This window comes from Trichomycterus rosablanca, chromosome 22 (assembly GCF_030014385.1).
Source record: "Trichomycterus rosablanca isolate fTriRos1 chromosome 22, fTriRos1.hap1, whole genome shotgun sequence".
NCBI classification, from domain to species: domain Eukaryota; kingdom Metazoa; phylum Chordata; class Actinopteri; order Siluriformes; family Trichomycteridae; genus Trichomycterus; species Trichomycterus rosablanca.
The window spans coordinates 17,423,417-17,445,439 of record NC_086009.1 but is presented as its reverse complement, the minus strand read 5'-3'; the positions used below and the strand labels follow the sequence as shown (position 1 = coordinate 17,445,439).

The 22,023-nt window shown below is 38.5% G+C and overlaps 1 protein-coding gene across 2 annotated transcripts; it reads right to left on the bottom strand.

Moving 5' to 3' along the window:
* Nucleotides 1-3,072: 3,072 nt before the first annotated feature.
* On the bottom strand, nt 3,073-12,172 carry ptger1b (prostaglandin E receptor 1b (subtype EP1)). Of its 2 annotated transcripts, XM_063018803.1 has the most exons (3): nt 11,877-12,172; nt 8,695-9,587; nt 3,073-4,155 (listed from the first exon to the last, which is right to left on the bottom strand). In XM_063018803.1, exons 2-3 carry the CDS (start codon nt 9,541-9,543, stop codon nt 3,889-3,891), a joined length of 1,116 nt encoding a protein of 371 aa, XP_062874873.1. In that variant the 5' UTR covers nt 9,544-9,587; nt 11,877-12,172; the 3' UTR covers nt 3,073-3,888. The 2 variants fall into 2 exon arrangements, with proteins under 2 accessions (XP_062874873.1, XP_062874874.1); XM_063018804.1 differs by lacking the exon at nt 11,877-12,172 and having other exon boundaries at nt 8,695-9,641.
* Between the last annotated feature and the right edge of the window lie 9,851 nt (nt 12,173-22,023).

The window sequence follows — 22,023 nt, the reverse complement described above, 5'->3', positions numbered from 1 at the left end:
TCATACAATCATATAATAATAATATAATAACAATACCAAATAATAACAAAACCTTTAACTGCACTTCTCTGGCTTGCAAAAAATAAAGTACACAACATTATTACTGGGAGCCGGTAGGGGGCGGTGTAGCACAAGGGAACGGGGACCAGCTATATTAAGAGAAATGGTTAACAGCCAAGCTCCCAAACAAACCAGTAAGTCAAATGTTAAGGCTTTTAAAAAACTCATCTGGATTAACATAAAATAACTGGCTTGTCTGGTTTGCCGTAAAATCCACTTTGTAAAGCTCATGGCACACAGTGTTGAGGTGTATGCTTAATTGTTGTATAATATTAGTAAACTTTTGTGAGTGCTGTGCCTGCAAACTGAACTATATACATATATATATATATATACAGTATATATACAGTATGTATATATATATATACAGTATATATATATATATATATATATATATATATATATATATACAGTACAGGCCAAAAGTTTGGACACACCAGCCAAAAGTTTGGACACACCTTCTCTTCAATGTTTTTTCTTGATTATTTTTATTTTCTACATTGTAGATTAATACTGAAGACGTCCAAACTATGAAGAATTATGTAGTGAACCAAAAAGTGTTAAACAAACCAGAATATGTTTTATATTTTACCAACTCTACCTCTGCACAACCCAACTGATGGTCTCAAACACATTAAAAAAGCAACAAATTCCAAAAATTCACTCTAGACAAGGCACAAACATTCATTGAAAACCATTCCAGGTGGAAACCTAATAAAGCTGGTTAAGAAAATTTCAAAGAGTGTGCAAATCTGTCATTAAAGCAAAAGATGGCTACTTTGAAGAATCTAAAATATAAAAGATATTCTGGTTTGTTTAACACTTTTTTGTTTACTACATAATTCCATATGTGTTCCTTCATAGTTTGGATGTCTTTAGTATTAATCTACAATGTAGAAAATTAAAAAAAAAAAAAAAAAAAAAAAAAACAGGAATGAGAAGGTGTGTCCAAACTTTTGGCCTGTACTGTATATATATACAGTGTATCACAAAAGTGAGTACACCCCTCACATTTCTGCAGATATTTAAGTATATCTTTTCATGGGACAACACTGACAAAATGACACTTTGACACAATGAAAAGTAGTCTGTGTGCAGCTTATATAACAGTGTAAATTTATTCTTCCCTCAAAATAACTCAATATACAGCCATTAATGTCTAAACCACCGGCAACAAAAGTGAGTACACCCCTAAGAGACTACACCCCTAAATGTCCAAATTGAGCACTGCTTGTCATTTTCCCTCCAAAATGTCATGTGATTTGTTAGTGTTACTAGGTCTCAGGTGTGCATAGGGAGCAGGTGTGTTCAATTTAGTAGTACAGCTCTCACACTCTCTCATACTGGTCACTGAAAGTTCCAACATGGCACCTCATGGCAAAGAACTCTCTGAGGATCCTAAAAGACGAATTGTTGCGCTACATGAAGATGGCCAAGGCTACAAGAAGATTGCCAACACCCTGAAACTGGGCTGCAGCACAGTGGCCAAGATCATCCAGCGTTTTAAAAGAGCAGGGTCCACTCAGAACAGACCTCGCGTTGGTCGTCCAAAGAAGCTGAGTGCACGTGCTCAGCGTCACATCCAACTGCTGTCTTTGAAAGATAGGCGCAGGAGTGCTGTCAGCATTGCTGCAGAGATTGAAAAGGTGGGGGGTCAGCCTGTCAGTGCTCAGACCATACGCCGCACACTACATCAAATTGGTCTGCATGGCTGTCACCTCAGAAGGAAGCCTCTTCTGAAGTCTCTACACAAGAAAGCCTGCAAACAGTTTGCTGAAGACATGTCAACAAAGGACATGGATTACTGGAACCATGTCCTATGGTCTGATGAGACCAATATTAATTTGTTTGGTTCAGATGGTCTCAAGCATGTGTGGCGGCAATCAGGTGAGGAGTACAAAGATAAGTGTGTCATGCCTACAGTCAAGCATGGTGGTGGGAATGCCATGGTCTGGGGCTGCATGAGTGCAGCAGGTGTTGGGGAGTTACATTTCATTGAGGGACACATGAACTCCAATATGTACTGTGAAATACTGAAGCAGAGCATGATCCCCTCCCTCTGGAAACTGGGTCTCAGGGCAGTGTTCCAGCATGATAATGACCCCAAACACACCTCTAACACGACCACTGCTTTATTGAAGAGGCTGAGGGTAAAGGTGATGGACTGGCCAAGCATGTCTCCAGACCTAAACCCAATAGAACATCTTTGGGGCATCCTCAAGCGGAAGGTGGAGGAGCGCAAAGTCTCGAATATCCGCCAGCTCTGTGATGTCGTCATGGAGGAGTGGAAAAGCATTCCAGTGGCAACCTGTGAAGCTCTGGTAAACTCCATGCCCAGGAGAGTTAAGGCAGTTCTGGGAAATAATGATGGCCACACAAAATATTGACACTTCAGGAACTTTCACTAAGGGGTGTACTCACTTTTGTTGCCGGTGGTTTAGACATTAATGGCTGTATATTGAGTTATTTTGAGGGAAGAATAAATTTACACTGTTATATAAGCTGCACACAGACTACTTTTCATTGTGTCAAAGTGTCATTTTGTCAGTGTTGTCCCATGAAAAGATATACTTAAATATCTGCAGAAATGTGAGGGGTGTACTCACTTTTGTGATACACTGTATATATGCTGTTATCATGTGGTTGTGTTTGTTGCTGTGATTTTTTTATTTGGTTCAGGCAGCATGGTGAATCAGAATCTAGAATGGGTGCAGCACTGAGTGTCAATCTTGCTACAAGTGTCTGTGGCATGGTGAACCATATAACCATATCTGTGTGGGTTTCCTACCATCTCCCAAAAACAAACATTTATGTGGAATGACTTTTGAAAAAGTGAGTGAACAGTAAAATGTGCAATGCACTGTGATAGAATGACACAATGGCCAGCATTTATTCACCTTGCCTTTAGTTTAAGGCTCATCCCAACCCAAATCAGCATAAAGTGGTTGAATGAATGATGTCATTTGATTTACTCCCTGCATTTTAAGTAAACCCATACATGAAACAAAGAACAAACTTGCCACAATTTAATATTTATTGATCACAGTTACATTCAATAGCTTTTAAACAATTTAGCTTTTTAAGTCACATAATTGGGGATGGAAACAGGTAATAAATACACAAATATAAGAATACTAAACATCTCACTACACAAATATACCATTCAAATAAAAGCTCTGCCTTTACTTTGAATCACACTGGTTTTAACAATATTAGGTCCTTCCTTAATATCCTACATCTTAGGACTCAGCTTGCTTAGCATTTACATTCAGTTGAGACGTTTTGTAATGAAATAGTTTTAAATGTGAATATTTGCTGATTTCTAGTAAAGTGGCTATCATTTTTAACCACTCTTGTAAGGCAAATAGGGAATTTTCTTAAAGAAAGTACATTTTCCAAGTTACCGAGATTCAACTGTTGTAAAAAGACATATACTGAGATTAACCAGTCATTTTGGTAAAGACAATCATTACATTATGAAACAATACATGAGACTAAACACTTGGCACAACTGTATTACATACAAGCTTTGTGTGGCAAAATACATTTCAAACATTCAACTGAACGGTCAAACACATAAAGGATCCAAAACATGGCTCACTGCCACTCCTGAACATTTGGATGTAGAACATTCTGGGTATAACAGTCCAACCTTAACTGTTCTGCTGTCATTAAACCCACCTACTTTACATTCTTCCTTCACCTGACCTGCTTAATGATTCACACCAGAGATTTTAGGGAAATGATCCAAATTCTTCATCTTCACTTTCTGCCCATTTGGATAAACAGGTTTCACACTATATGCTCCAGATACACCCCAGAATTCTTTTAGATCCGTTTGACTGTATTTTTCTCTGAGCTTTGAAGGGACCCGATTTCCCAGCGGCGGAGGGTGCTGACCCTCATATTGGTGCGACCCGTGGTGAGCTGGTAGATCTTCCTCAGAACTGCTCGCCGCAGCAGGATGTAAACCCATGGGTCCAAGATCTGGTTATAGGAGGCAAGACGCACCCCCATTACCATCAGAGTTCTATAGCGTTCGTCGTCCTCAGCTGAGCGATTGTGGCAATTTATGATGGACATCAAGCCAAAGATCTGCAGGAACATGAAACACAGTTAATAAGCTGCAGTGGATTTTGTAGCAATTGCAGGGCAGTGGTAGGTTAGTCGTTAAGGTACTGGAGTAGTAACCAAAAGGTCGTTGGTTCAAGCCCCACCACTGCCAGTTTGCCACTGTTGGGCCATTGAGCAAGGCCCTTAACCCTCAATTGCTTAGACAATATACTGTCACAGTACTGTAAGTTCCACTGGATAAAAGCGTCTGCTAAATGCCAAAAATGCAAGTGTAAATGTACTTGCTTATGTTTGGGGATGTTAGGTGTGTGGCAGGTTAACATTCATGTGGAAAGCACTATACTGTGTTGCAGGAACAACCTATCTGTGGAGAAGCAGATGAGGTTGGAAACAATACAGTCAGAAAGCAGACAGGGTTTAATCTAAGTGTGAGGAAACAGTACATGTGGGAAAGCAGATGAGGTATAACCTACATTCCTCTTAGCAATCATTCACACCCTTGGTGAAGCTGATTAAAATCCTTATTAAGAAATCATTTCTTTAACAAAACCACATGTACCATACTGCGGCAACCTTCCTTTGCCAAAAATAGCTCTTAGTCTTTTTCTATTACAAAAAGCTAAACCATTATTTTTACAGAATCTCTCCAGATGTTCCCGGGTCTAAGGTCCTCTGTTGTGCACTCTCCCCTTTAGCTCACCCCACAGGTTTCCTATGGGGTTTAGATCAGGGCCCTGAGATGGCCATGGCAGAAGCTTGACTTTCGTGTTGATCTTGACATACAGTGTATCACAAAAGTGAGTACACCCCTCACATTTCTGCAGATATTTAAGTATATCTTTTCATGGGACAACACTGACAAAATGACACCTTGACACAATGAAAAGTAGTCTGTGTGCAGCTTATATAACAGTGTAAATTTATTCTTCCCTCAAAATAACTCAATATACAGCCATTAATGTCTAAACCACCGGCAACAAAAGTGAGTACACCCCTTAGTGAAAGTTCCTGAAGTGTCAATATTTTGTGTGGCCACCATTATTTCCCAGAACTGCCTTAACTCTCCTGGGCATGGAGTTTACCAGAGCTTCACAGGTTGCCACTGGAATGCTTTTCCACTCCTCCATGACGACATCACGGAGCTGGCGGATATTCGAGACTTTGCGCTCCTCCACCTTCCGCTTGAGGATGCCCCAAAGATGTTCTGTTGGGTTTAGGTCTGGAGACATGCTTGGCCAGTCCATCACCTTTACCCTCAGCCTCTTCAATAAAGCAGTGGTCGTCTTAGAGGTGTGTTTGGGGTCATTATCATGCTGGAACACTGCCCTGCTACCCAGTTTCCGGAGGGAGGGGATCATGCTCTGCTTCAGTATTTCACAGTACATATTGGAGTTCATGTGTCCCTCAATGAAATGTAACTCCCCAACACCTGCTGCACTCATGCAGCCCCAGACCATGGCATTCCCACCACCATGCTTGACTGTAGGCATGACACACTTATTTTTGTACTCCTCACCTGATTGCCGCCACACATGCTTGAGACCATCTGAACCAAACAAATTAATCTTGGTCTCATCAGACCATAGGACATGGTTCCAGTAATCCATGTCCTTTGTTGACATGTCTTCAGCAAACTGTTTGCGGGCTTTCTTGTGTAGAGACTTCAGAAGAGGCTTCCTTCTGGGGTGACAGCCATGCAGACCAATTTGATGTAGTGTGCGGCGTATGGTCTGAGCACTGACAGGCTGACCGCCCACCTTTTTAATCTCTGCAGCAATGCTGACAGCACTCCTGCGCCTATCTTTCAAAGACAGCAGTTGGATGTGACGCTGAGCACGTGCACTCAGCTTCTTTGGACGACCAACGCGAGGTCTGTTCTGAGTGGACCCTGCTCTTTTAAAACACTGGATGATCTTGGCCACTGTGCTGCAGCTCAGTTTCAGGGTGTTGGCAATCTTCTTGTAGCCTTGGCCATCTTCATGTAGCGCAACAATTCGTCTTTTAAGATCCTCAGAGAGTTCTTTGCCATGAGGTGCCATGTTGGAACTTTCAGTGACCAGTATGAGAGAGTGTGAGAGCTGTACTACTAAATTAAACACACCTGCTCCCTATGCACACCTGAGACCTAGTAACACTAACAAATCACATGACATTTTGGAGGGAAAATGACAAGCAGTGCTCAATTTGGACATTTAGGGGTGTAGTCTCTTAGGGGTGTACTCACTTTTGTTGCCGGTGGTTTAGACATTAATGGCTGTATATTGAGTTATTTTGAGGGAAGAATAAATTTACACTGTTATATAAGCTGCACACAGACTACTTTTCATTGTGTCAAAGTGTCATTTTGTCAGTGTTGTCCCATGAAAAGATATACTTAAATATCTGCAGAAATGTGAGGGGTGTACTCACTTTTGTGATACACTGTATGTTTTGAATCATTGTCCTGCTGGAATATCTAGTGATGACCTTTTCTTTGTTTCTTGGCAGAGACAGACAGATACTAATTTAAAATTTACTTGTATTTCATGGAGTCCAAGTACCTTAAGGAGGCTCCCAGGGCTTTTGTAGAAAAAACAGCCCCACCTCTTCACTCAGATCCCCCTTAAGTGTTTATTGCCAAAAATCTAATTATTCACTTCATCTGACAATAGAACATCGTTCCAGGCAAAGTCCCAGTAGTGTTTATGAAACTCTGTGTACTTAGAATTGTGGGTTGATGACAGGAAAGGCTTTTTCCTGGCAAACCTTGTTGGCATGGAGGTAGTTTTGGAGACCTTTGATGATTTTTTGTGTAATTCTCCAACTGATCATTGAGGATTTTTTGACTCACCATTATCTGCACTGTGTGTGTGGGAGCAAACCATACTTGGGTAACCTTCTAAGTTCATTACAGTTCCAGTTGATTGTAACTTTTTAATTCTTTCCCTAACTGTAGATATGGACATTTTCAGGCAATTTATTATAGCTATTATTTGACTTATGAAGGCCATTTCAATTGTGTTCTCTTGTCTTTATCATGTTGAAGAGTGATAAGAATTTGACCTCTTTGACATACAGTGCCATGAAAAGTATTTGTTCCTGTTCCAGTTTCTTCTATTTTTGCATATTTGCCATGCTTGGTCTGCAAACATGTTTCAGATCATCCATCTATGTTTAATATTAAACAAAGATAACCCAAATATACACAAATGCTTTTTTTTTTTTTTTTTTTACTTAGAGAAGGAAAAATGCTTTTCAGCCCAACCATGTATGTAAAAGAGTAATTAGGATAGTATTGTGTGGACTGATGTGTTAAAGGAGGAACTCTTTTGGAAGACATGGGCTCTATTACATCTGGCGTAAAGCTAACACCACATTCCACTATTAGATCATCATGCCAACAGTTACATGTGGTGGTAGTGTAACAGTCTGGGGCTGCTTTGTTTTTCTAAAAATAAACACTGGTCAGTTTAAAAGAAAGTGGAAAAATGTAGCCTTGTTATTAATGAGGTATACTTTTTTCAGAATAAATTTACTTCAAATTTAGGAATTTTAAGTTTGCCATGATTGTTGATGCCAGACAGGCTGGTTTGAGTATGTGAAAAACCAATGTCCTTAATTCTTTATGTCCCTACTTCTTTGAGTTTACCCAAACTGCCTAACTGATAAGTGGTTTGAACTGTGGAATTGATGCCACAGAAAACTGAGGCTGTATTAAAAAAGGGTTCTTGTCTAGTATTATATGGTGTGTATTTGATGACCTTCAGAACTGCTGCACATATTTCTCTAAATACACACAGTCCTTGAAGTAAATAGAAGAGACAATTGTTACTGCTAATAAAACAGAGTCATTGTTCGTGTGATTAATGTCAAATGGGGGAGGTTTTAAAAAACAGCTATTTGTTTGGACTACGGACTGGACCACTGGACCACGTACTGCATAAGGTCTGAAATCAAACATGAATAAATGCATTAACAAAATATTCACTTGTGTCATATGGCAAACTTTTAAACAAAAGAAACTGTAGTGCATCATAAAAGCCATTCTAGTTTTAACCAGTACTGCTAAACAGACGAGCACTAAAACCTGTCATGTTTTATTAGTGGCCTGATGAACAAGCATTACACACACAAGGTTTGATGAATCATAAGCATTCCCTTACAGTGTGCTGTAAATAAAACTACACTGTAATATCTACACATTAGTATTAATGATCACAGTTATATCAGTCAAATAAAAATCTTACTTATTAGTAATAGTGGAAGAAAGCCAGATTACAGCCTGAAACTATTTAGACCTAATCATGATGTGTTTATCTTTTTTAATTGCTTAATGCCATAAAGCTCCCTCCATCATGCTTCACAGATGGAATGTGGTTTTGGTGTGCTTATATGGTCTCTATTTCACCAATACTATTAATTATTTAATGTGTTTATGACAAATTAAAAACAAATTTATGAGTAATTATTGCATCAAGGCATTTTACCAGCTGTTAAACTGTTTATGCCCTTGTACTGTGGAAGGTTTCATTTTAGCCCACTGTTTAAATAAAAACAAGCTTTTAAGCTTTTAAGACTCACCAGCAGGGGGATCCAGCAAATACAGGAACTGATCATGATCCCCAGTAGCTGTACCACCATCTCAATGTCATGCGATTTTGCTGTCCTGAGGTGGCACTTCCTCTTGCGTAAACGAGCCAGCACTAGAGTAATGCCACTGACTGTATTACACACCAAGGACAAGGCCAGCGAGGCCAACCCAAGCGCTGAGAATAGCAGCATGAAGGCCACATCTGTGTCCGCTGTTCCTCCTAATACTCTAATGAAGCACCATGTCCATGGGTACTGATAAGTGTACTCTCCCAGCCTAATGACAGGAAGCAATGCCACAGCGAGAGCCGCCAGCCAAATGAGCACCAATGCTATCTTGGTTCGGGTGCTGGAGATGAGACGGGCATGAAGAAGTGGCTGCGTCACTCCCAGGCATCGCTCAGTTGCCATGGCGCAACCTAGGAATAAAGGGCACAGGCCGAAGAAGACCATGCTGCCACCCAGAAACTGGCAGGTGGCGTCAGCATGGCTAGGTTGGTTTTGGCTCACACCATTTGAATACAAGCGCAGCACCACAGCACCTGGAATAATGTGACCCGCTAAGTCTGTAGCCACCAGTGAGCTGGCAAAGAGCAGAAAAGTTGCCTTAGAACGTCGACGCAGTCGGTTATAGGCCTTGGCGAGGATGAAGAGAGCTACAATGTTGGACAGTACACCCAAGGTCAAAGAAAGGCCAGCAGCCGCTGGGTTGGTCCGAGTTGTTATCGAACGGTTTTCCTTACGGCCCACAGCTGCCACCTCCACCACTGCCTGGGTTTGATTAGATAGGGCAGACACAGCATCTGGGTCCGAGAAGTTGCAGTGATGAATGGATAACATCTCCACAACGAGGGAGAACAGGCGTCTCTTACAGGACTACACAACTAGAAAAGAGCAGGAGAAAAGTGAACAGAAAATTAGTGCACAGTCCGCGGGGGTGTTAGATGAAAATAATTCTTATTTTTAGGTCATTTAAGTTCTAGAGTTCAAGAGAGGCTTTATTGTAATTTCAGCTAAATACAAGTACATATGGAAATGAAACAAAGTTCCTCCAGGACCAGGGTGCAACACAGAACAAAAAGTGCAAGACCAGACAATACACAGTGCAGATAAACAACAGTACAATAAATACAAGACATTATTAATCTAAAAAAGTAATTAAGGGAGACACGACTAGAGACAAGTGTAGTGATGGCCAGTACATTGTACATTAGACTAAGACCAAGTCTCAGAAAGTCTTAGGAACAACAGCCCTGCTTGTGTAATCATTTTGTCATAACAGATAATTTTCTGTTGTGTGTTTGTACCGGCTTAAAATATCCATATATCAATTATATTCAAATTTTAGAAATACATCTTAGAAACATTACAGTAATCATCCAGTAAAAAAACAATACTTCAAACAAACCAAATAACAAATGAAATACAGAACCTGAACCATTTGTACTTTCATTAGATGTTTGACTCTAGACGATATTTCATAAAGCTGCAAGCTGGAAAGACAATTCCCCGACCCCACCGTAATGTCAGTCCCAGTTGTTCACTTTAGGCATCAGCAGGACTAAACAAATTGACATGTATCGTACTAAAGATATTAGCAAAAACATAATGTCCACTGCAGAGGACAAAAATGAATTGCTGGGTCTCATACATAAAATAAACTAAGAAAATAATTAATCAATTTAATAAAACCAGTCATTCTAACCAAAATACACAAATTAGCAAAAGATATAACACACACCCAAACAAAATAAAATGGTATATAATTTTTATAGCTGGGATAAAATAACAATTTAAATGTTACACAAAATTAATGTTTTCTTAAAGCAATCCTGCTCACCTAAAGAAATAAAAAAATAAATGAATGATTAATGACTACAATAACTTTTTTCCTGTAATCGGCAACATGCACAGGTTTGATTGTCATAAATTGTAATCATAGTGACCAAGAGATCAACTTAAACAGGCCTATGTTTTTGTCTTAATACAAACTTTTGTTGGGATATACTGCAAAGAAAAAAAGGTAAAGAAATGACCTGAAAGAAATGATAATCAGGGGGTTTTGTTTATGGTATTTTCTGCACCTCGTCTGCATCATTTTAAATGTTCTTAAATGAAAATGATTAATGATGTACAAACTTGTTCAGCTGTGAATGGTGATTTGAGGATTTAGCAGCACTTTCTCCTGCGGCAAAGTCTTTACACCTGTGGGACGTTTCCTCAAAAAAATGCTCTCGACATGTTTCAACATCTTCCTGAGTTTTTCAGCCTGCTATAAGAAATCATTTTTTTTCTGAGCTAAAAAACTGAGCTGAATGCTCGCTGTGTCTCACAAACACAAGTGTGAATTGTAAGGGATTTTTAATAACAGCTATTTGAGCGTAATTAGGTGGTTTATGCAAGCAACATGAACATTTTCACCACAAGCTACAGCTTATTTTTTCACCTTAAAAAATGAGGACATTAGTGCATTTTTTACTTTTCGAAAACTGCTTAAGCTGTGAACATTGACCTCTTTAAATGTTGGCAAATTATTAAAAGATATTTCAATGATTTTTTGTTAATGAAGTAAAGTACTCAGACAATTTAAATAGGAATAGTCACATTTAATTATTTTATAGGCTATCATAAAAGGATATTATATTTATAGCATATAAATCAATACAATAAGAAGTAAAAACATTTACATTTTTGGCATTTAGCAGACGCTTTTATCCAAAGCAACTTACAGTACTGTGACAGTTTACTGTCTAAGCAATTGAGGGTAAAGGGCCCAACAGTGGCAACTGCCAGTGGTGGGGTTTGAACCGGCAAGCTTTTGAATACTAGTCCAGTACCTTAACCACTAGCCCACAACTGCCCTAAAAAGAATGTAGTCCGATAGACTGTGGTGCATGATTCATCACTGAAACAGCAGTGTAGGGAATATTGTAGTTCTTTAGTTTATTCCCTAATTTATACAGACATAGTGATGCAACTGATCCCGTTTTATCTTTCTTTTACTTCATAGCATTAAAAAAATCCTCTGATATTACATGCACATTTGTTATGAAGACTAAAAATACCCAAATCTGTTAGTAAACAGTTTTTATCATTATCACTATATTTAATTCAAACAAAACATATGTATCAAGGCAGCATTATCAGAATAAATGTAATAAAACTAAACCTACCATCTGAAGATTTATTAGTCATAGCCTCTTTATTCCACCAATAGAAAATTCTTTACTTTAAAAGCAAAAACACTAATCACCAATGCCACATGTTCTCTAAAAAATAAACACAAAATGTATTCAACCCATTTGAGAAAGTGCAGGTTGTAAAACAAACCAGTATTCCATTTAAAACAGGCAGGAGTTTCTGCTGTGTAAAACGATCCTCATGTTGGTGAAGGAGCTTCTGCTGGAGTGGCGCAAAGTAACCAGCACAGCTTCTACAGTCTGAGGTTCACTGGCTCCTCTGCACATGCTCACAGGTCTCTGTTCATTCTGTCCAATAAGCTGCAGATCCAGCAACTCCAGCCTCTTATATACATACTCACTAAAACACCATACTAATGCAATAAACTCATCAGACTACCACACTAAACTGCTGTTCTAAGTTATACCATACTTCCCTACTAACCTACCATATCAAACACTGCCATCCTAGTATACTACGTTTTACTTTACTACTCTTCTAAACACTGTCACACTACCGTACTAAACACTGCTGTCCTCCTCCACTAAACTCTATAGGACTGCCTCATAGTGCAAATTAACCACTAAACGTGAGTCACTTGAAAAACATTAAATCGCTAAACACAAACCTAATTTCATGGTCTGTGACGTGATGTTCACCGCCGTGAATTAGGTAGGGCCTTAGCTATACTTAACACTACTGTCCTACTCTACTAAACTCTACCATAACATTTTCCTAAAGTCAGCACAATAATAATTGTGGCAAGTCTGGGCAAAATTTTAGTTAAAAAGTTGAATGTAATTAACTTACTCATCAGGGCACAATATAGTGCATAATAAATTCTCAGACCATATAAACCATGTGCTAATGTTTAACAACCATATGCTGTTTTAGCCAGCTAACTCTCAATGAGACAATAGAAGTTGCTGTTGCGGAGGGAAATAATGGCCTTTCCTCTATCAGCCAAGTGTCTGGCGGCAACTTGGGTTTTCACAGTGATATGTTTAACTGTTATACCATATAAGTGCCTTAAACATCCCTAGTCAGATCTTGATTCTTTAGAATCTTGTGGGAAGCCTTCCCAGAAAGTTAATGCTATTATACAGTAGCTGCAAACTGGGTGGGGAATGTGGCTCATGGTCGGGTAGCCAATACTTTTGGCCATGTAGTGCTATGTAATGCCACTTTTTACATTTTTCAGATGGCACATTTGGCAATTGGCATAGACCTTATGTGTAAGTTGGTTACATTATGTGTTGGCTGAAATTTGGAGCAATGCAGGTAAAGGACCGACAGTATGGCTCGGTTTTATGTAGGTAAACTGTAACACCAGTTTTAGTTAGATGTTAGTTAGTTTATTGGCTGATAGATGTAATGTGATTCCAGCATGTTTAATCTTTGAATCATTTGAGCTGACATGTAAAGCCACGTCTGTGCTTTTGTTAACAATTATAAATCTCGGTATCTCTTATCTCATACCATATACCCTTCAGGGCCTTTTCCAAAAACAATATTAGTTTACTTCACAAGTGCCCTGTTTCAGACCTGCAGTGACGGAGCAGGCAGATTAGAGGTGGTTATTGACCAAAGATGATTCATTTTGTGGAGGCCAAAAATATTTGAACGGACAAGGCTTAATTTCTATTTGAAGGAGTGCCGAACTGGCTGAAGGAAAGAATGTGTTGAATGCAGGGTGCATGAGAGGAGAATGAAGAGAAGTCTTTCTATATTTGCACTGGCTAATCAAGTCCTGATCCTCAGTAGACCACAGGGATATGAGTGACACCTGGAGGTGAGCTAGAATCAATATGTTACAGGCAACTTGTGATAGAAAAGAAAAACAAGAGAAAATGAAATGGAGAAAGATCTCGGGAAAAGTAATACACAGTAAAGCCCTTTGTTTTTACCGAAATGTGCTCAAGAGCTATGAACATTTCTGTTTAAACAGATTGAGCATCTGACATTGACATTTTCAGAGAGGGCTGCATACATTATTAAGGAGTACAGCCATTGTCCGTAAATATGCCCATGCAGTCAGCCTACATTTAGGATCCACTTTTTAAATCCTTACTTTAAACCCCCTGGACATTAACACATTATAACACATTATAGTATCCAGATCATTGTGCAGAGGGTGGCATGGTGTCTCGGTGGGTAGCACTGAGCCTCACAGCAAGAAGGTTCGTGAAATTAAGCACATTTTCCCGAATGTGCAAGAAGGTCCTGAGTTTGATTCCCAGGTGGAGCAGTCCAAGTCCTTTCCGTGTTTGCATGTTCTCCCCGTGTCTGCGTGGGTATCCTCTGAGAGCTGTGGTTTCCTCCTACAGTCCAAAGACATGCAGTCAGGTTAACTGGAGCTACTAAAATTACCCTAGTGTGTGTGTGTTTGCCCTGTGATGGATTGGTGACCTGTCCTGGGTGTTTCCAACCTTTCACCCAGTAAACTGGACCCACTGCGACCCTGAATAGGATCAGAAAACAGACAATAAATTAATAAATTATATTGTTCAGTCATTTGCTCCAATCACCAAGTAACCAAGTAAAATCTGTTATTTGTTTTAATAATAACTTCTCTTTCTCTCCTATTGCTTTTCCAACCAAGAACAGAAACAATAAAAATGGCAGCCTTCCTTCCAAAGTTCATCTAAGGGCGTTTGACATCAATCCATATAATACCATATTGCCGTTGAAAGCCATTTGGCTCCTCTAACCCAGAGCAATTCCAATCCCCTGACATTGTGTTTAGTAATGCACTAAATTTTATGAACCAGTTATTTTTTTCTGCAGAGTAATGTCTTCTTTGAGACTCATTCTTCTGTTCACACCCTGGAGCAGCCCCCAAGCAGATTGTCCAAACACTGTTCCACAAATTCACCAAGTAATTCATGACTTCTTTGTTTCAGGAGACAGGACAACTTTTTTGTTTTATTAGCTAAAAGACTGAAGACTCCAAGACATACACAGTATGGACGAAAGTATTGGGACATCTAACAATGGTTCTTGGGGATTTTTTGCCTCTCTTACCATCATCTGACCTGTACATGAGGGCAAAATAAAACTAAATGCTGAGCAAGGAATGTTTATTACAGTTCCAGTATTTCTATAGCCATTCCCTGACTTATAATAGTCAACACAATTTTCCTTACTTGAACTGTGTTCTCTTGATTTTCCCATGTTGAAAAATGACTAAGATAATTTGACCTCTGTCTCACCCCATATATATATACCCCAGTGAAAAAAGAATGCATGGATTACTGCATGAAAGTTCTTAGACAGTCTGAGTTAGGTGTTATGTGTGGTAATAATTGTGAATAATCTCAGAATAGATGCACTTCAATTAAGTGTTAGATTTTTTATTATTTATTCAAATAATACATTTATTATCCAAAGCTGATTGAAATAATTGTGTATGGGACTATATATACTATATCTATATACAGTATATATAAAGAACAAAAAGTAAGTAAGTAAGAAAAAAACATATCAGAACCCACATGGTAAAGCAATTTAATAATATTTTATTTTACATATTTTCACAGCTCTTAATGACAGCAACTTCTGCATGCAGGACCCCAGAGCATAGTCCAATTTGTTTATTTGATTTGCCTCGGTAATAGTCATCAATACACGAGGCAAAGGGGCAGAACCAGAGAAAGCAAAACAAAACTAACCGGGAACAAAGTCCAGACAATAAAAACCACAGCTTAGTAATGCAAACATGCAAGAATTCATAACCACAAGGTATAAACACATCCTAAACACAATGAACAAGCAACGGAAGGGCTTCCTTCTGACCATCTAAAAACTGAAATAAATGCCAAGTGTAAATTGTTCTATGAGCATCAAGTGCTGTCATAAGCAATAAAGCAATAAATTGTATACAATGTATCTTATTTACGTCTTATGTAAGTATAGAAAAGAGCAAAGAACCTAGTTCAGAGCCTTGTGGCACTCCAGAATTCATATAGAGATAATTGCATATTTACACAAAGTAGTGGTCTGTCAGGTGAGATCTAAACCAAGTAACACAAGTACAATTTTGTAACACATTCAGGGATCTGTAGTGACAAACGCTGCTCTTTAATAGTATATGTAGATAAATATAGTCAAAGAGGAATGTGTTAGGGATGTGATTAGATTCTTCGTTTTATTTAAGTACTGTAACAGTGTCTAAATCTAGTTTGAAATGCTTTGTATAAACCATTAAATAATAAATGAGATGGCATTCAGGTCAGTGATGCATAATGGATGCAAGAGTCATAGAATGCTTTTTGGTTTCCCCTTAGCCGCAAGATTCTAGGAAGTTGTCCATGCGCTTTCTAAGATGCTGATGCTCTAAAATGTTTGTGCCTTTCCTATTCTGTTCATTATTGTCCTGGGATTCAAAACATATGGTTACGTAGACAAAATGGAAATGGAGGTTTGGATCAATAATTTCAGACAAATCAGTTTGGCACAAATTTTATTGGATAATCAAGCGCTTTAACTGGCAGAACAAAACTTGTTAATTTCTTGACACAAAGATTTACTTTTCAGTGCAGTTCACATGTTTTGATAGGCTTGTGGCCAAAACTTTGGAAGTGTCATTCCAAAAGCTTAATTTCTGATTTACCCATTTCAAAACCAGTTTGATTCAATGACTTCCTTTCATCTGCTTTCTGCAATGCATCTGTCTGACTGGGAGCAAAACAACCCGATGGCATAATAAGACCACCACCATGCTTGACACTAGGTACAGGGTTGCTGGGTTTAAATGCACATAAGGCTTTTTTACAGAAGTCTTTTTTCATTGTCCATGTGAGCGACAACAATATGTAGATTTTTTGCTGGAGTGTTCTTCTTGCATGGCAGCCTATAAGCCCAGCTAATGCCAGGGCCCTAGTGTATAGGCAGACAGTGTATCCTGGAGAGGGGTAGTGCCACTCTTGCATAGCTGGCCATAAAACAGGATGTCCAAGACTTCCCGCCCTACCAGTTGCGGGTAGGAAACCTGCTGGAACCACTTGGAAAGATAACCCCTTGTCCAAGAATACTCTAGTACCAGATCAAATCACCAAAAAAATGCATTCTTACTCCTACTGCTTTAATCACACATGTGATCTGTCACAAATACATAGATCTTCTTAACATGGAAAAGAACGGAAGTTATAACCACATGGGATTCATAATCTAAAGTGCAAAATGTTAACTATGTACAGTAAGAACCTGCAGCTATCTATAAGTAGGGTCCTACTAAAATCTCGGCAAATTGTGCTTAATTTCACGTTTTCCAAAAATCACAGATTTCATGGATTTTTAAAGTAAAGTGGCACATATCACGGCAGTCATAAAATAACACTCATACATGTAATGATAGAATAAATGGAATGCAAACCTAGAACATCCAGCGATACTAGTCTGTGTTTTGACACCCCCCTCTGCGTCCATGGAATCGGTTGTTAGTTTTCCAAACTCAGCTACCCTGATTTAGAAAAAAACAGTTGAATTTTTTGTCAAAACAGTTAACAACAGTTGAGAGTTGTTTCTCCTTCGCACCAATCCATCTCAGATGTGTTTACACCCTCAGAAGTAAACAGAGTTTCTGTATGCTGTAGATTTCTGCTTTGAATATTAAAACACTAACTTGCATTTGTGGACTCAGCGCTGAACATTGTTTACTGACAAGGATTTTCCAAAGTATTTTCAAACCCATGTTGATGTTCATTACAGAAGCATGATGGTTCTACTGTGGTGCCATCTGAGGCATCAAAGATCATAAAGAATTCAGTTTTGGTTTTTGGTTTGGAACTTTATATGCAGAGAATACTCCAAACTCTCTGAATCTGTGAACAATGTCGAGTCGAGATGGTGAAATAGTGAATATCCATGTAATTTCTTGCAATTGTTTGGAGAATGGAAAATGGTTGTTGTTAAGCCATTGGACTATTTGCTCATGTGGGTGTCCCAGAGGCTCAGTGGATAGCATTGTTGCCTCACAGCAAGAAGGTCCTGGGTTCGATTCTCAGGTGGAGCGGTCCAGGGCCTTTCTGTGTGGGTTTTCTCCCACAGTCCAAAGATGTGCAAGTGAGGTGAACTGGAGATACTAAACTGTCCATGACTGTGTTTGACATTAACAGGCTTGAACCAATGAATCCTGTGTAACCAGTAATGACCTGTCCTGTCATGAATGTAACCAAAGTGTGTAAAACATGACGTTAAAATCCTAATAAATAAATAAATTAATTTGCTTATGCAGTTTCCCCAAACAACTAAGCCATTTATTATTTTTCCTTTTATACTCAATCATAACAGATCACATTGTTTAGACATTTTTAAAACATGTACTATTTACCCCGTCCTATTTTTTTTATTAAATAGAGCAAATTAGGCACTAAATTAGCATATACTATAGAATGCCTTTATTTGTCATATATACTTATACAGACGTACAGTACAATAAAAAAATTTTCACATAGCCCTGCTTGTTTGGAGGTTGGGGGTCAGAGCGCAGGTTCAGCCATTGTACGATGCCCCTGGAGCAGGGAGGACTTTCTCAAGGGCCCAAAAGTGGCTGCGTGGCAGAGCTAAGATTCAAACCCCTAAACTTTGATTGATAGTCCAAAACTCTAATTACTAGGGTGTAGTTACAATGATCAATAAACTGATTTGATCAGAAAAATCTCTCTTATTGCTGTTTTCACTTAAATAGCTGTGCAAGACTGTTTGCAAATAACTACTTTTTATGTTTATTACATTTTACCTACTGGCACGTGTTTTTAGGAGATGGGTTTGTTGAACTGTCTGGTCTTTACCTGTCTGCTTTAACTGCTGAAATGTCCGGCCATGTGGCTTTCTAGCAATAAACCATGTCAGTACAGCTCTGTTTTTCATTATTTTTATGTATTGGTGTCCAAACTCTTAGTGAAAGCTAAAAGCTATATTTTGTCATTAAGATTAATGAAACACTCACCACAGCTTTGGGATTTGAACATTTATAAGCTCTTTCTGCATTCTGTATTTTTATTTATTAGATTTTATTCCTGATATTGTTTAGCATGATCATTTTCCTGCTTATAAAAATCAGTTTAGGACATTTAGCTGCTCCACTGGCTTACACATATCTCACACATCTGGTTGTGTTTCTGGAGTGTCAGATCACAAAGTTATTGTTTTCACTCTGAATATTTTCTTACAGGAAAACCAACAAAACCAATTTAGCTGGCATGATGGTAACGTTCTAACCGAAGCTGTATAAACAAATCACCAAACTTGTCAAACTATTTCTTTATGGACCTCGCTTTGTGCAGGACAAAATGAAAAAAAAATATAGCAGTGGATGTGGCTGAAACACCTGAACTCAGTAATTGAACTCAGAGTGTCACTTTTTTATTTAAATTTCTATTTATGCAATTTTTCTTCCAATGTAGTCAAATCCAACTGTCCTGGTTATATCTCTCCTTCACTGCTGCAGACCTAGGATGGCCTTACCTAATACACGCCCTCTTTGAAATGTGTACAGTTGCCAACCGCTTCTTTTCACCCGCACGAGGCAGGTATACACAGGGATAAGTATCACGTATGGAGAGTCACTTATTGGTCTCTATTATCCCCCGATATTTGTACAGGCGCCATAGACGAGCCAGCAATGATGAGGAATCCCTCCAGCCTTCCCACCCGGCAGACATTAGCCAATCGTGTCTACGTGTAGGCTCCCATCAGGCCGATATTTCCCAGCCTGGACTATAAATTATTACTAAACATGTTAATATTTTGTTTGTATTAGATTTAAACTTTACTTTTACTATAATTCATAATAAATTATTTATTTTTCTATCTGTTACCTATTATGTGTCCCATATTTAATACCAACATACCAACTGTTCAGCAGTTCAGACTTTCCCCTTCCTTCTCACTTTGCATAGATAACCAAAGCACCAAGGGCTGCACCCCTGCAAACACTTATCTTCAAAACCCTTTTCACACCTCTAGCTAGAAACTCCCGGTGGCTGGCAGGCAGATAAGTTATGCCATGCAGTAGGTTTAATTAACAATGCATTTGCACTCACATCATGCCACCACTCAGCTTGAGTGCCTCCTCCAACAGTAATGAAACACAACAGACGATGTACTAATGGGAATAATAATGAAACAATGTCTGATGGGAGCTGTAATTCCATTTTGCAGGACCTTCTCAGGGAGCTAGATGGGTAATTAAGGTCTCACTTGGTGTCTCAGTTGGTGTCTCAGTTATTCACAAGGAGAAGGCAGGACAGTTGGCATAAGATAAGAAGACTAAATTAATCCTTATTAAAAGTATTTTCTCCGTCACATTAACATCCTTAACAGCCCCAAAATATATTTTCAATGGGTTAAACCCTATTGGATTTCTAAGGTATTACAGTTTAGAGGTCAAATTTGTAAATGAAAACAGGTGTTTTAGAAAAAAAATAGGGGGGTTAAAAGTGCTTAAGTTTCAAAAGAGGGCAAAACACATCTATCTATAATTCAGAAAAGTCACATCTGCTGTTTGAATTATTAGAGGATTACAGTTCAGAGGGTTTAAATTCTGGAGATTTTTAAGTATCTGGTTTTATTTTACAAGTTTGACCAAAGTATGTGGACACCCCTCTTAATGATTGAGTTCAGGTGGGTTTGCCACACTCATTCCTAACAGGTGTTTTAAAGCTCATGTGACCTGCACAGAACTGAATTAATTAATACATTGATCTGGTCTGCAAACCAGACCTTTGTGTCCAACGTTAGTACATGATCACACAATGCTCCATTGATTGAATTTGGCACAAATTCCCACAAATGTAATCATAGAAAAAATATGGAGTCTCCAGAAAACAAGTCTCCCCAGAACAGAAAAGACAGTTAATGGATGCCCATGGTTTTGAAATGGGACTTTAAGCAAGTTAATTGCCAGATGTCTATATATTTTTGGGCAGCATTCAGTGTATATTTTGTCTGGCTAGTAATTAGAATCATGATTGTCTGCTGCCTGTTAGGTGCTGCCAATTAGGTTGGACCAGACAACAGTCCTGTTGGCTGATAGGCATCTTGCATTACTTTAAAGTTAATTAAGCAAAGTAATGTGCATTACTCAAATTTTACATAAGCTTGTAAGAAACATGTATGTCTTGAAAGGTTTGAAAGTTTAATTATTTATGTAGTACTGCACACACATTTAGTTGTTAATAACCCTATTTTTCCAGAAAATATCTGGAGTTAAAACCCCATCAGCAACTTATCAATAATAATTAAACAACAATAATGCAGATTATAATAATGGTAATAAAAAGGTAAAAATAGGTCCCTGACCAAATGTTGTATTTTATTATACTGTATCTTTAATGGTTAGGTATTTCAAAATAGGCTCATCACACATTCATTGTTTCTTCAAAGCAAAACCTCACAATGTCAATCAAGTTTACTATTACCATTACAGTACACAAGGGACTCAGAGAGGCCATTCTCAGACCTGACTTCAACCCTAATGGGTTCCCTAGTGCTAAATGCATTGTTCTTCATCCTTCCTCATAATGTCCTCCAGTGGCGCCTTGACCTGGCAAAGAAAATAAGCAGTTCTCAACTTCCTGTATGCATTCTGTGCTCAAAGTACACGTCATTGTCCTTTTATCAATAACAGAAATTGCTACAAGGTCAGTTTCAAATGGCAATCCGAAAACCTGATGATAATCAGCACACCTGGGAGTTTTCAGCTGAGCTTTACTGACTTATGATCTAAAATTTACACACAGAAAGTAAAATATTGCTTAATTACATCACATTGTGTCCAACAAGCTGGCAAATTAAAGCTCAGTAGTTCAACTTAAATGTTGAATATAAATGTAACACAACTTTGTTGTTATTTAAAGGAGGTGTTGAGAATTTGGCATAAGTGGTACAAAATTAACAACAAAAACTGTGAACTGATTTACTTGTAGACTCCATCTCCCATTTATGCACATGCATACGTATGTCTTTCAAAATCTACACTGGACATCAGAGATAGGTTGGTACCAAGCTTGCCATCTGCTTGTGATGGTTTCAGTTTTATACTACAAGGTTAATACTTAGACTTTAATGATATTACAGTGAGCACATGTACCATATTTTACAGTGATGTACAGTGTTTTTATCTGGCTGATGTGCTTT

Bases quoted from the DNA above. Each gene is read 5' to 3' on its own strand.
- ptger1b (XM_063018803.1), bottom strand. From the start codon at position 9,543: ATGTTATCCATTCATCACTGCAACTTCTCGGACCCAGATGCTGTGTCT. The intron at 4,156-8,694 runs GTGAGTCTTAAA...ATGTTCCTGCAG, and splicing joins TTTGCTGGATCCCCCTGCTG to ATCTTTGGCTTGATGTCCAT.